Source organism: Gekko japonicus, unplaced genomic scaffold, assembly GCF_001447785.1.
Source record: "Gekko japonicus isolate JY-2015 unplaced genomic scaffold, Gekko_japonicus_V1.1 scaffold3568, whole genome shotgun sequence".
NCBI classification, from domain to species: domain Eukaryota; kingdom Metazoa; phylum Chordata; class Lepidosauria; order Squamata; family Gekkonidae; genus Gekko; species Gekko japonicus.
In genome coordinates this window covers 63,737-79,073 of record NW_015160333.1, presented here as the reverse complement: position 1 = coordinate 79,073, position 15,337 = coordinate 63,737, and the positions used below count along the sequence as shown (strand labels likewise).

General features: G+C 51.2%; 1 protein-coding gene across 1 annotated transcript in view; it reads left to right on the top strand.

The window, feature by feature from the left end:
- LOC107115512 (sodium- and chloride-dependent creatine transporter 1) overlaps nucleotides 1-15,337 on the top strand; it is a 57,434-nt gene that overhangs the window by 32,800 nt on the left and 9,297 nt on the right. Inside the window, exon 9 of the mRNA XM_015417237.1 lies at nucleotides 11,820-11,922. Within this exon, the coding sequence (XP_015272723.1) occupies nucleotides 11,820-11,922 (103 nt within the window). The remainder of the gene's footprint in view (nucleotides 1-11,819; nucleotides 11,923-15,337) is intronic.

The window sequence follows — 15,337 nt, the reverse complement described above, 5'->3', positions numbered from 1 at the left end:
GAACTCCGTTCCTGTGCGTTCCTGCCCAAAAATAGCCCTGTATATGTGTGTGTGTGTGTGTGTGTGTGTGTGTGTGTGTGTGTGTGTGTATTCCTCCACTTGCACCTGGCTGGATGCCCTTGGGCAAGCCATAGTTCTGTCAGAGCTATCCTTGAAAAAGAGCAGTTTCTGTCAGAGCTCTCTCAGCCCCACCCACCTCACAGGGTGTCTGTTGTGGGGAGGGGAAGGGAAAGGAGTTTGTAAACTGCTCTGAGTCTCCGAGTGAAGGGTGGGGTATAAATCCAATCCCTTCTCTTCTAATAGTACCTCTTCAACATTTCAGGCAGAAGTTCTGGTTAACAGGGTGGCTTTTAATCTGCACGGCCAATCAGAAGCCCCGCTGGGCAAAAGCCCCACCTAGCCCTGCCCACTTTCTGAAGCATTTGGCAGGCACCAGGAACAGTGTCCGTGGGTTAGGCACCAACGATGGGGACCCCGATATAAACTTGTCCCAGGTGGTTTATGTTAGCCATGCTTTCAGGCTGAACAGGTTAAAGGTTGTCGTTGGGTGCGCACGTATCTCAGAGTAGGTCCCTCTGAATACAGCAGGGCTTACTCCTCTGCCCAAGGCTTCTCCAGTTTCACCTTCTGCCCAATTATCCGCTTGTAAAACTTTAGATCTGAACTATGTAGTTTATTTCGCAAAGCAGGATCTATGCTTAGTTCGTGGAAGTACCTTTGGCTTGACCCACAAATGCACATTCAGTGAGACATTATTTCCAAAGAGGGAGACGTAGGACTCCACCCAACACCCCCCACCCCCTTTGCTCCTGAGAACCTGTCCCCTTGATCCTGGGTGTGCATAAAGACCCCTTGTGGTTACTCGTGGTCACTTTGCGTGTGATAAAAGTAGTTGGCATTAGGGGTATGCAGTTAGTATATACCGAGCCGAATAAATACTCGAAAAATACCTTATTGGTGTTTTTCAGGTATTTATTCAGCTGAATACAGATCAGAGGTCTGTATTCGGCTACTGAAGTAGCCACGCCTGAATAAAAGCCGCAGTCGCTTTAAATGCCTTTTGAGTTCAGTTCACTCACTGAGTTGTGCCGCGGTGGCAGTGCAACTCGGGAAGTAAGCTCAGAAGAGATTTAAATTTTAAACGCTTGCTGATTTCAATCGCAGATGGCGTGGCATGACTTGGCGAGTGAACTCAGCAAGCATTTAAAGTTTCAATCCCTTCTTTTTTATTCCTTACGGGGACAGTCCACATAGGGTATAATAGAGCTGAATGAATTCGGCAATTCCGATTATTTTCCGAATCCCAATATCGTACCAATATCAGGAAATACCCATATTTTTTGGGTTCAGTACAACTGAACCCCAAAAATATTGATTTTTTTTTGCACACCCCTAGTTGGCATACCCCAGGGTACCACAGGATCCCTGTAACTTGGTCACTTGGTGTACATTCTCTGTGGGGAGCCACACAGTATACAAAAGGAATATTTTCCTCATGCAAGTAGCAAGACAGACCTGCAGAGAATTTATACTGTCAGCAGAATCAAGGAATGAAAGGATTAGGGGCTGGGTTGAATCTAAACAGCAGGTGAGAAATTGTGTGTAGAAATTCACCCCTGGTTGATTGATTGAATTCATTTATTCCACCTTTCTCCCCAATACGGACACAAAGTGGGTTAGATCCTTCTCCTCTTCTCCATTTTATCCTCACAACAACCCTGCAAGGTAGGTTAGGCTGAGAGAGTGCGACTGGCCTGTGGTTGTCCCATGAGCTTCCATGGCACAAGTTAGAATTCGAACCTGGGTCTGCTAGATACTAGTCTGACACTCTTAATTAGCATGCCACATTGGTTCTCAAAACTCTCTGCGTGTAGACAGCTAGTGTGTAAGGAAGTAGGGCTTTACTTAGGGTTCTTACTGATTGGGTTGCCAGCTGGCCTGTAGAAAAATGCCCTCTCCCTTTTACTGAGGCTTAATGTGTGGGAACAGGTAGAGGATACTTTTCATGGCAATGGAGGTCAATTACATCACTTGGTAAATAACACCCCTGTTAAAGGGACAATACCCTTTTTTCTTACAGGCAGTTGGCAACATTACTAACTGGAGGAGAAACGGCACTAGGGTTGCCAAGTCGCGGCGAGGGATCGTAGGTCTTCACAGAATCCTTGCCGCGGGGACAGCGAGATGCGCTGCACCCACCGTCGCCAGGATCTGACACTACGTGTCACTCTGGCAACGGGGCTCCAAACAGCCCTGTTGCCAGAGCGACACAAAGCGTCATGTCGTGGCGACGGCGGTGCAACGCGTCTCGCCGTCCCCGCAGCAAGGATTCTGCAAAGACATGCAGATACCCCGCCGCGATTTGGTGAGATTTGGCAGGCCTAAACGGCACACACCCCCGCTTTGAAAGTCCGCATATAGAAAGATAGCATGTTAGTCTCAGCCTGTACCTTACATGTTAGCTTTCTACAGGTGGAGAGTTTTCATTTGGCAGGGGGTGATATTAGGGTTACCAGTTCTGGGTTGGGAAGTACCTGGAGATTTGAGAGAAGGTGGAGCCTGAGGAGGGTGGACTTTGGAGAGAAGGGACCTCAACAGGGTATAATGCCATAGAGTCTGCCCTCCAAAGCAGCCATTTTCTCCAGGGGGGTGGATTTTGATTGTCTGGAGATCAGTTGTAGTAGTGGGGGATTCGGAACATAAAAGAAGCCGTGTTGGGTCAGGCTAATGGCCCATCAACACTCTGTGTCACACAGTGGCCAAAAACCCAGGTGCCATTGGAAGGTCCACCAGCAGGGCCAGAACTCCAGAAGCCCTCCCACTGTTGCCCCCCAAGCACCAAGAATACAGAGCATCCCTGCGCCAGACATAAGAGCATAAGAGAAGCCATGTTGGATCAGACCAGTGGCCCATCCAGTCCAACCTGTTGGAAGAGGCATTGTCTGGTGTACAAAGAAGACTCTGCAGGCGGCCTACAAGAAGACAAATAGATAGCATAGTGAGGTCAGCACCTTCTCTCTTATTGTGTCATTCCTTGTCTGTCTCAGGGCAATTTCCCCCTTCATCTTGGAAGTGCCACACTGAGTCTTACCCTCTCTCTCAGCTAGAGATGTCACTAGGAACCTATCTCTGTCTCTTTCCTATCAAGTATGTTAGTTCCTAAATAAACCTTTATCTACTCTTTAAACAGATTGTGCACCATTGCTGTGTTAATTACTCTGCCAACAAGGGGTTATGGTGGCCCAGATTAAGCACATCTCTGATTAAAGGTAGAAAGTTCACCAGAGGCATGAGCAGGTGAGAACAAAGGTGACAACCTCCTGTGGTTCACAGCATGGTCACTGGATAGATAGGCTCATGGAGAACAGTTATCTAATTTGGAGAGAACAAATGAAGAGTCACCTCCTTGAAAGAGGATTATGGGACGTTATCCAGGATGCCCAACCAGGAGATGATGACTCGGCAGAGCAGAGAACCTGAGACTCCAACAATGAAAAGGCAAGAGGGGCCATAAACAAGGGTTTCACTGACAGAAATGTATTCAAAGTAATTCAGATGCCAGCAGCCAAAGCTGTGTGGTGTGAGCTGGAAAGGCTGCATTCCTCGTTAAAGAGCCAGCTTTATCTACAAAGGAAACCTTCCAGTACTAAGATGAAGGAAGGGGGGTAATTTATGTAATCATGTGTGCTCATAAAGATTTATTTGAAACATTAGATGAAGAAAAGAAAGAGATATTAAGTATTGCAGATGAAAGGTCTATAATGACAGAACCATAAAATGCAAACTCCCTTGTGTTGAGAGTCAAAATATCTTTGTTAAAGACTGCCTTTATGTCCCAGAACTGGCAAATAATCTTATTTCTGTGAGAGTACTCGCGAAGAAAGGCATGATTACATCTTTTGGAGAAAAATGCTATATCAGACAGAGGAGACAGTTGATTGCAATTGGTGAAGTGCATCAGGATTTATATGCTCTTGAGACTTGCACGCAGAAAGCAAACTTTACCAAACATTGTGATCACAAGAATTGTTTCTGGCTATGGCACAGACTGTTGGGACACAAAGACAATGATGCAATTGGCCAACTTGAAAGCCAGAATTTAACAAAAGACTTGCAGATGAGCAAATGTGCTGTTGAAAATGTATGCATTGCATTCAAGCGGAGGGGGTGAAACCTAGCTTTAAGAAAAGGCATGAGAAAAGCCAGACGCAGTGACCCCTAGAGATGATACACAGTGATGTCTGTGGACCAATGAAAACGCAAACCCCTAATGGAAATAAATATGTGCTGACTTTTATTGAGGACTTTTCGAGATATACCGTGACCTACTTAATTAAAGAGAAGAAGAGAAGAGATTGGATTTATACCCAGCACTTCACTCGGAGTCCCTTTCCCTTCCCCTCCCCACAACAGACACCCTGTGAGGGAGGTGGGGCTGAGAGAGCTCTTTTGAGGACTGCCCTTTCAAGGACAGCTCTGACAGAACTGTGGCTTGCCCAAGGTCATCCAGCAGCTGCAAGTGGAGGAGTGGGGAATCAAACCCGGTTCTCCCAGATTAGCGTCCGTGCACCTAACCAGTACACCAAACAAAGTCAAGTGCTAGAAAAACTTAAAGCATATGTGGCAATGGTCAGTAACCGATTTCAAAGAAAGCCACCAGCAGTCCGCACTGATGATGGAGGAGAATGTGTGGGACATGAAATGAAGAATTATTTGGCTGTACAAGGAATGGAGCATCAGTTTACATGTGTGAGCCGGAGGCTAAAAAACTGTGTGCTAGCTCACACTGACTCAGCTGAGAGGGAACAGTGCTCCAGAGCCAAATGGTGTAGCAGAAAGGAAAAATTGCTCTCTCCCTGAAATGTGCAGATATATGCTTCTTGAGGCAGAGATACCTGACATGTATTGGGGGGAAGCAATTAACACTGCTACCTACCTGCATACTTTTCATGTCTCAATAAACTTTACTACTTTGAATGAAAGCTGTTGGGAACTGATTGCTGCAGGAGTCTGACAAAGTGTTAGAACTGGCTCAAAGTACGCGAACCAGGCAGATTAGAGTCCGCGCACTTAACCACTACACCAAACTGGGAATTACAAAAATACCAAGCCAGATTGGTTGCTTAAGGATACTCTCAGAAGTTTGGAGAAGACTATGGCAAAACCTTCTCACCAGTGGTGAGACGTACTTCAGTAAGAGTGCTTTTGAGCATCACAGCAGCATGGAATTTGCAGGTGGAACATCTGGGCACAATGACTGCTTTTCGACACGGAGAAATAAAGGAAGATGTTTACAGGGAACAGCCACCGGGATTTGAACAATTCAAAGACAAGCAACTCGGGTGTAAACTGCAAAAGAGCATATAGGGACTGAAAACAGGCTGTGGAATGTTGGAACAAGAAACTTCATCAAATGCTAACTGAGGAAGGATTTGAGCACGGCAAGGCAGAACGATGGACAACAAGTGGACTTACTGTCAGGCTTCCAGACAAGTTGCTCCCAACAACACTCTCTTTGGCAGTGATTTGTTTATTGAGAAATAGACATGATCCAGACCAGAACAGTACTGTGTTGGAACTGAAAGTTTTGGTGGGTACAGGTACAGTTATAGACAGGGGTCATTTCCTAGAAAAAGAGGTGCATGTGCTCATTTGCATATGCCACACCCCCTGACAAAGGGCAGGCATGTTTAAAATGAGTTAAGGATATGCAAATGAGTTTAAATCCCCCCCTTCCCTGAATCTCTCCGCAAAAGCAGAGAGGCTCAGGGGGAAAGGTGGGCATGTCTGCCAGCTCCCCCTCCAGCCAACCCGCCGTGGCAGGCTGGTTGGAGAAGGGCAGGGAAGGGAGGCAGACTTGCCTGGGTCCCCTGCCCGATCTTCTCCAGGTGCCCCTTGGTTGCAGGGCACCTGGAGAAAATCGGGCAGGGAACCCAGGCATTTAAATCCCCCCTCCCCGAGTCTCTCCACGAGCGGGCCAGGAAGGTGGGGGGCGGGGCCTGGTTTCCTTACTGCCGGAGCACCGCTCCGGGGCACTCCGGCAGGAAATGACCCCTGGTTATAGTTAATTCAAACAAGACCCCACTAATATGGGTGACCAATCACACATTGCATTCATCCCCGCCTAGCCATTGCGTGGCCCCACCCCCCACCCCTGGGAAATACACGATCCCATTATCTATACCCTAGCAAGCTGGCACCAAAGGCTTCAAGGACCGCTCCTCTGGGAGGAAGGCTTCTTCCGGGAAAGCTACAGCGTCTACGATAGCACGATCCACACACTCGCATTCACACACACCCACTCCGTGGGAGTTTCCCCTTCCCCCACGTCCATGGCAAACTAAGCGGAGCAGAGTTTGACACTTACATTCTGACTTACACGGATGACCTGATTTTACGCAAGGAAGACAAGGAGGACTGTGATGGAACCGTTCGACATCTGAACGCCCTGACCTGGATAGCCACCCGGTCAGGCCATAGAAACATCTGTCGCAGCAATCGCTGAAGCCCAACGCTCCCGCTTAAACCCGCTCTCCAGTGAGCCACATCTGTCCTCGTTTCTGGGCGACAACAGTCGTGATCGCGTGTGTCTCAGTGGAGTCCCAGCATCTCAACATTGCCGCCACAGCGCCAATTTGAGGTCCTGTTTCAGCGCCAAAGTGCTGCCGATTGAATGTTTTAAAGAAAACTTCCAAGGAAGATCGTGCGCGAGGTGAAAAGGGACAGAGGGAAAGCGGCGCAGTTTGAAACGACCATAATGCTTCAGGGGGCGGCTCATTAACAGGAAGAGAATCACTGTGTGAAAGCCCCATCCCTGTATTGCTATACTTGATGACAGGCCGATACAGGGCCTTAGTAAGAAATGAGCGAGAGAGCGAGGGATTGTTGAGTTGGAATACCGTTGTGCAGAGGAAATGGTTGCAGACGTCCTCCCCAAGCCCCTTTCTTGAGAAAAGTTTGAAAGTCTATGTAAGAAGGTGAATCTTGTCGATGTTGTACACTAGGCCTTGAGAAAGGGGTGTTGGAAAAGGACAATGTCTGGTGTACAAAGAAGAAGAGAAGAAGACCCTGCAGGGGACAACAAGAAGACAATTAGATAGGATAGTCAGCAGCACCTTCTCTCTCCTGTTACGTGTCATTCCTTGTCTGTCTTCAACTTGCTACTCTCAATTTCCCCCATCATCTCGGAAGTGCCACGCTGTGCCTTACCCTCTCTCCCAGCTAGAGATGTCGTTAGGACCCCATCTCTCCTCTTTCCTATCAAGTATGTTAGTTCCTAAATAAACCTTTATCTGCTCTTTAATCAGGTTGTGCACCGTCGCTGTGTTAATTACTCTGCCAGCACAACCCTCTGTGTCACACAGTGCCCAAAACCCAGGTGCCATCTGTAGGTCCCCCGGCGGGGCCAAGACTCCAGAAACCCTCCCGCTGTAGCCCCCCAAGTCCCGAGAACACAGAGCCTCCCTGCCCCAGACAGAGTGTTCCATCTAGACCTTGTGGCCAATAGCGACTGATGGGCCCCTGCTCCGTATGTTTATCCAGTCCCCTCTTAAAGCTGCCTATGCTTGTAGATGCCAATGTCCAGGTGCCACCAATGTCCAGGATATTCAGACATGCAGTCGCTCACCTGCAGTTCGGGTGCAGCACAGGGGGGGAAATAAAGCTTGCTTGAACCTGCCAGTGCCCTTGACGTCGTCCCCTGGGCCTTGGAGCCGGAAAGGTATCGTGAAGATGCTCAGAGCGCAGCAGTGCGTCTCGGTTCGTATTTCGGAGCCAAGCTGGGGGCGTGCGCGTCTTTCAGGTGACTCACGTTGGCCCGCAGGTGTTCCTCGAGACTTGTTTAGATCAAACGGCTGAGCAGCTTTACAAGCGGCTTGGCGTCTCTCGGGTCAGGCTGTGCTCGGCTCACGTGCCCCTTTTCCGAAGCAGAGATTAACACGGCCCGCGGGAAGGCGAGGGTGACCCGGACAGAAAGAGAACCAGCTGCAAAACAGGAGAGGGGTCGGCATTTAATGTCAGCCGGGAGGAGGAGGCAGCCCTGGGAGCGAACAGTGTCAGTTAAAGATCTGAAGCGCTCGATCGCTCGAGATAAAACAGGGAAAGTATTGCAGAAATGCAGATCCAGGATCCTGATATTTGTGGGGGGCTAACGGTCCCTCTAGGAGCTGCGGTGGCTCAAGTGGTTAAGACGCTGAACTGCAGGCTGTGGAAGGTCAGTAGTTCAGCAGTTCGAGACCCGAGTGTGCCGCATGACGGAGTGAGCTCCCGTCTCTAGTTCCGGCTCCTGCCACCCTGGCAGTTCGAAAGCAAGAAATTGCAAGTAGATAAATAGGTACCACTTCGGTGGGAAGGTAACAGCGTTCCGTGTGCCTTGGTGTTTAGTCATGCCGGCCACATGACCACGGAAACGTCTTCGGACAGCGCTGGCTCTTCGGCTTTGAAACGGAGATGAGCACCGCAACCCTAGAGTCGGACTCGACTGGCTTTTGAGCAAGGGAACCTTTACCTTTAACGGTCCCTCAGCCCTGGTCTGGATGGCCCAGGCGAGCCCCATCTTATCAGCTCTCGGAAGCTAGGCAGGGTTGGCCCCTGGTTAGTAGTTGGATGGGAGACCGCCAAGGAAGCCCAGGGTTGCTGCACAGAGGCAGGCAAGGGCAAAACACCTCTGCACATCTCTTGCTTGGACCTGAATAGCCCCAGGGAGTCTGATCTCATCAGATCTCAGAAGCTAAGCCGGCTCGGCCCTGGTTAGTACTTGGATGGGATACTGCCATGGAAGACCGAGGTTGCTATGCAGAGGCAGGCAACGGCAAACCATCTCTGTTTGTCTCTGCCCTGGCCTGGATGGCCCAGACTAGCCTGATCTTGGCAGATCTCAGAAGCTAGGCAGGGTTGGTTCTGGCTAGTACTTGGATGGGAGACCACCAAGGAACTCCAGGGTTGCTACGCAGAGGCAGGCAACGGCAAACCACCTCTGTTTGTCTCTGCCCTGGCCTGGATGGCCCAGGCTAGCCTTATCTTGGCAGATCTCAGAAGTTAAGCAGGGTCAGCCCTGGTTAGTCCTTGGATGGGAGACCACCAAGGAACTCCAGGGTTGCTAGGCAGAGGCAGGCAACGGCAACCCTCCTCTGCTCGTCTCTGCCCTGACCTGGATGGCTCTGGCTAGCCCTGTCTCATCAGACCTCAGGAGCTAAGCAGGGTCAGTCCTAGTCAGTCCTTGGACAGGAGAGGCAGGCGACAGCGAAACCACTCCTCTCTGTCTTCTGTTGTTTGAGTGGCTTCCCAGTTGCCAAGTTAAGTCCCAGCCAACTTTCGGCGACCCCGTAGGGTTTTCAAGGCCAGAGGCGAACGGGGGTGGTTGGCCATCGCCTTCCTCTGCGTAGCAACCCTCGCCTACCTTGGTGGTGACCCATCCAAGTACTAACCAGGGCCCACCCTGCTTAGCTTCCAAGACTGGGCGAGCCTGGGCCACCAAGGGAAGAGATGAACAGAGGTGGTTTGCCCTTGCCTGCCTCTGCATAGCAACCCTCGACTTCCTTGGTGGTGACCCATCCAAGTACTAACCAGGGCCCACCCTGCTTAGCTTCCGAGCCTGGGCCACCAGGGTCAGGGAAGAGACGAACAGAGGTGGTTTGCCCTTGCCTGCCTCTGCATAGCAACCCTCGACTTCTGAGATCTGACAAGATCGGGCTATCCTGGGCCGTCCAGGTCAGAGCGGGTCTTCTTTGGCTGCCACAAAATGGGGAGTTTCTTAATGCAAAAGGAGGGAGAGGGTGTTAGTTACAGCTCCCCTGGGCTGCCGGGCTGCCCTGGGAAGGGGCCGAGGGTTACCGAACGGGGAGGTCTGGCCCCGGTTAAAACCCTGCAATGGAGAAAGGAGAATCGGAGAGCGGCAACCAGCGCCTAAGAGAGCAAAACAAAGCCTTGCTTTGCCGTTTTATGAGGACCCAGTAATGTATTTGCATACTACATATTACAGAGTCCCCCGGCGAAGCCTGTTAGCGATAACGCGTGGGGAATTTTAACCGAGCAATAAGATATATTTCTACTTTATGTCTGCTATTGGCCTCAGCCTTCTCTCTAAATGCCAGGAAAACTGGAAGGCAGGGCTGATCTGGGGAAGTGGCAGTAGAGGGCATAAGACCCAAGTCCAGTTTGGTGCAGTGGTTAAGAGTGGTGGACTCTAATCTGGGAGAACCGGGTTTGATTCCCCCACTCCTCCACATGCAGCCAGCTGGGTGACCTTGGCTCAGTCACAAGTTCTCTCCGAGCTGCTCTCTCACCGAGAGTTCTGGAAAGAGCTCTCTTGGCCGCCGCCCCCCCCCCCACCTCACAGGGTGTTTGTTGTGTGGAGGGGAAGGGAAAGGAGATAGTAAGCTGCTCCGAGACTCCGAGTTTAGGGCGGGGTATAAATCCAATAAAATAAAACCTAAACAGCATGATAAGAAGTAGAGACATCACCCTGCCAACAGAAGTCCGCATGGTCAAAGCAATGGTATTCCCAGTAGTCATGTATGGCTGCGAGAGTTGGACTATAAGGAAGGCCGAGCGCCGAAGAATAGATTCTTTTGAACTATGGTGCTGGAGAAGACTCTTGAGAGTCCCTTGGACTGCAAGGAGATCCAATCAGTCAATCCTAAAGGAAATCAACCCTGACTGTTCCCTGGAAGGCCAGATAATGAAACTGAAGCTCAAATACTTTGGCCACCCAATGAGAAGGGAGCACTCACTAGAGAAGACCCTAATGCTGGGAAAGATTGAAGGTCACAGAAGACGGGGACGGCAAAGGATGAGATGGTTAGACAGTGTCATAGATGCAACGAACATGACATTGAGCCAACTTCAGAGGACGGCGGAAGACAGGAAGGCCTGGCGGGATCTGGTCCATGGGGTCGCGAAGAGTCGGACTCGACTGTGCGACTGAACAACAAAATAAATCCAATCTCCTCCTCCTCCTCCTGCAGAGAGCCAGTGTGGCATAGTGGTTAGAGTGTTGAGCTATGATCTGGGAGACCCAGGTTCGAATTCCGGCTCTGCCAGGGAAGCTGATTAGGTGATCAATCCACAAGAATAACACACTGCCCCAAGACAGACTAGTATGGAAAAATATATACTGATGTCTGCTAGATGCCCACAGAACGATACAATAACAAATGAGATGAGATTAAAGCCTATCGTGTGGGTCCATTTTACTTTGGCAGCGGCAGCGGCACGCTTGGAAATAAGAGTACGTAAATCAATGAAAGTGTCAACTTGAATGTAAGAGTGAACATAAGATTCCTATATAGGATTGGTTCCTGAGGAAAGACCAGAGGTCTGAAACGCTTAGCTATCCGGAAAAAGTGTTGACTGAAAGAGAGACACAGATTGGTTGAATTTGGAGCTGGTTGCTTTTGGGGATTTACCTCACAAGACTGTTAGAGAGATATAGCTTGAGAGAGTCTGGAGCAGACTGCTGTGTGAAGCTTTATCGACCTTTGTATTTTTTCTACGAAGGAATAAGTTGTGTTGTTGTTTTTTGACCATCAGACACGAAATGTTGTTATGGCTTTAATCTTGTCTCATTTGTTATGGTATCGTTCTGTGGGCATCGAGCACACATCTGTATATATTTTTTCACACGAAGCTCCTTGGGTGACCCGTCGGCCTAACCTACCTTGCAGGGTTGTTGTGAGGATTTTAAGAAGAGGGCAGAACAATGTAAGATGCTTTGCGTCCCCGTTGAGGGGAAAGGCAGGGAATCCGTAAAGTAAAGAAATAAAATAGTGTGCCCCTGGCGTCTTCACCCACCCCTGACACCCCCCTGCCGCTCCCCTCAGGGGGGCATGTATGTCTTCCAGCTGTTCGACTACTACTCGGCAAGCGGCACGACGCTTCTGTGGCAGGCCTTCTGGGAGTGCGTGGTGGTCGCCTGGGTGTACGGTAAGAGCAAGTCTTCTGTGTCTTCAGCCAAAGGGGTGGGTGGGTGTGGCCGGAATTGAACCAGGGATGTAGCCACAAACGGGGCCACTGCAGCCGGGCAGGTCAGTGTGCAAAGACCAAGGGAGATACGGTCGAGGCAGACCAAGGTGTGGAATCAGGTCAGCCGTTGAGTTGCGCGGTGTGGAGGGGCCATTAAGGAGGGGGAAGCGGAACCCCACCCATCTGCAGTTTCCTTGCTCTGGTTGGGTTTGGGTTTGGGGGAGAGGAGCCGTTTTCTCCTGCCGAGACTCCAAGACCTGAAGCAACCCCTCTGCGTGTGTGGCAAGTGCTGTCAAGTTGCTGCTGCATTCTGGCGACTCCAGGCAAAGGAGAAGCAGAGGTGGTTGGCCATCGCCTTCCTCTGCAGAGCCTTCCTGGGTGGTCTCTCATCCAAGTACCGACCCTGCTTAGCTTCCCACTTATGGCGACCCCAGCAAGGGGCTTTCAAGGCAAGCGAGAAGCAGAGGTGGTTTGCCCTTGCCTTCCTCTGCAGAGCCTTCCTTGGTGGTCTCCCATCCAAGAACCAACCCTACGTAGCTTCCAACGTCTGGCGACCCCAGCAATGGGCTTTCAAGGCAAGCGAGCAGCAGAGGTGGTTTGCCCTTGCCTTCCTCTGCAGAGCCTTCCTTGGTGGTCTCCCATCCAAGAACCAACCCTACGTAGCTTCCAACGTCTGGCGACCCCAGCAATGGGCTTTCAAGGCAAGCGAGCAGCAGAGGTGGTTTGCCCTTGCCTTCCTCTGCAGAGCCTTCCTTGGTGGTCTCCCATCCAAGAACCAACCCTACGTAGCTTCCAACGTCTGGCGACCCCAGCAATGGGCTTTCAAGGCAAGCGAGCAGCAGAGGTGGTTTGCCCTTGCCTTCCTCTGCAGAGCCTTCCTTGGTGGTCTCCCATCCAAGAACCAACCCTACGTAGCTTCCAACGTCTGGCGACCCCAGCAATGGGCTTTCAAGGCAAGCGAGAAGCAGAGGTGGTTTGCCCTTGCCTTCCTCTGCAGAGCCTTCCTTGGTGGTCTCCCATCCAAGTACCGACCCTGCTTAGCTTCCCACTTATGGAGACCCCTGCAAGGGGCTTTGAAGGCAAGCGAGAAGCAGTGGTGGTTTGCCATGGCCTTCCTCTGCAGAGTGTTCCTTGGTGGTCTCCCATCCAAGTACTGACCCTGCTTGGCTTCCAACTCACGGTGACCCCAGCAAGGGGCTTTCCAGGCAAGTGAGAAGCAGAGGTGGTTTGCCCTTGCCTTCCTCTGCAGAGCCTTCCTTGGTGGTCCCCCATCCAAGTAGGGACCTTGCTTAGTTCCCAACTCATGGTGCAGCAAGGGGCTTTCCAAGCATGTGAGAGGCAGAGGTGGGTTGCCATTCCTTGGTGGTCTTAAATAACCCCTGCGAGGAATAAAACAGAGTTGGAAGGGGCCATACAGACCATCTGGTCCAACCCCCTGCCCAGTGCAGGACCAGCCTAAAGCATCTCTGACAAATATTCATCCAGATTCTTCTCGAAAGCTGTCAGTGAAGGGGAGCCAAGCAGCTCCGTAGGCAGCTGATTCCACCTTTGAACCACTCTGATCGTGAAAAAGTCTTTCCTAATATCCAGCCGATACCTTTCTGCGTGTAATTAAGCCCGTTGCTTCAGGTCCTCTCCTCTGCTGCCAACGGGAACGGCTCCTTGCCCTCCTCCAAATGACAGCCTTTCAGATATTTAAAGAGAGCAGTAATGTCCAATGGTCCCTGTAAGCTGTATAGTCCTGTGAGCAAAAATTCTACCTTGTGAGCTCCTGGCATTAAAGTTGTGAGCAAGCAATTTGGCTACTGCATGAATTAGTTTGCTCTGGAGCCCTCCTCCCTGAGCGGAGACAAAAATGCTTGAGTCGGAGGCTAAAGAACTGTGAGGAAGCTCACACTAACTCAGCTTAGAGGGAACACTGATCATGTCCCCCCTCAGTCTCTTCTTCTCCAGACTTAACGTTCCCAGGGCCCTCAGCTTTTCCTCAACGGGCTCAGCCTCCAGACCCCTGATCATCCTCGTCGCTCTCTTCTGCACCTCCTCGATTTTGCCCACCTCCTTTTTGATTAGAGAAGTCACTCGTTTTCAAACAGATCTGCCTCCCCCACCCCCCGTGAAGACACGTTTATCTGTTCATGTGATAGAAACGGCCTTGTGGGAGTGAGCGGGTGAGGCGGACGTCTGCCATCTCCACTGCAAGAGGTGCTACTAGTCCTCATGACCTCGCTGCCTTGGGGAAAGAGAGCCTCGTTTGGCTTGATTTGTTGCGAGCAGAAGAGGGCCATGCACGCATTAGACAAGGCTGTCTCCTGCCGTACGTGCCCTCTCCGCTCAAGGGCATCTCTGTTTTCCCTTCTTCTCTGTGGATGTGCCAGCCTTAGTCCGAGTCCTGACCTTGAACACTCCTGGATTTATCTGCCGCACGAGGGTCAGGCAAGCAGGACTGCCTCAGCGGGTCAGGAGCCACCCGGCAGGAGGGAAAGATGCGGGGAAGGGGTCGTGCTCGCCTTCAATTTGGGGAAGGTCTGTGGCTCAGTGGCAGAGCCTCTGCTTGGCGTACAGGAGGTCCCAGGTTCAATCCCTGGCATCTCCTGTTAAAAGGACCAGGCAGGATGTGATGGGAAAGACCTTGACTTGAGACCCTGGCTCAGTGGCAGAGCCTCTGCTTGGCATGCAGAAGGTCCCAGGTTCAATCCCCGGCATTTCCAGTTGAAACGGTCAGGAAGGAGGTGATGGGAAAGACCTTGACCTGAGACCCTGGCTCAGTGGAAGAGGCTCTGCTTGGCATGCAGAAGGTCCCAGGTTCAATCCCCGGCATCTCCAGTTGAAAGGACCAGGCAGGAGGTGATGAGAAAGACCTTGACCTGAGACCCTAGCTTAGTGGCAGAGCCTCTGCTTGGCATGCAGAAGGTCCCAGGTTCAATCCCCAGCATCTCCAGTTAGAAGGGCAAGGCAGGAGATGATGGGAAAGACCTTGACCTGAGACCCTGGCTCAGTGGCAGAGCCTCTGCTTGGCATGCAGAAGGTCCCAGGTTCAATCCCCAGCATCTCCAGTTAGAAGGGCAAGGCAGGAGATGATGGGAAAGACCTTGACCTGAGACCCTGGCTCAGTGGCAGAGCCTCTGCTTGGCATGCAGAAGGTCCCAGGTTCAATCCCCAGCATCTCCAGTTAGAAGGGCAAGGCAGGAGATGATGGGAAAGACCTTGACCTGAGACCCTGGCTCAGTGGCAGAGCCTCTGCTTGGCATGCAGAAGGTCCCAGGTTCAATCCCCGGCATCTCCAGTTAAAAGGACCAGGCAGGAGGTGATGGGAAAGACCCTGACCTGAGACCCTGGCTCAGTGGCAGAGCCTCTGCTTGGCCTGCAGGAGGTCCCA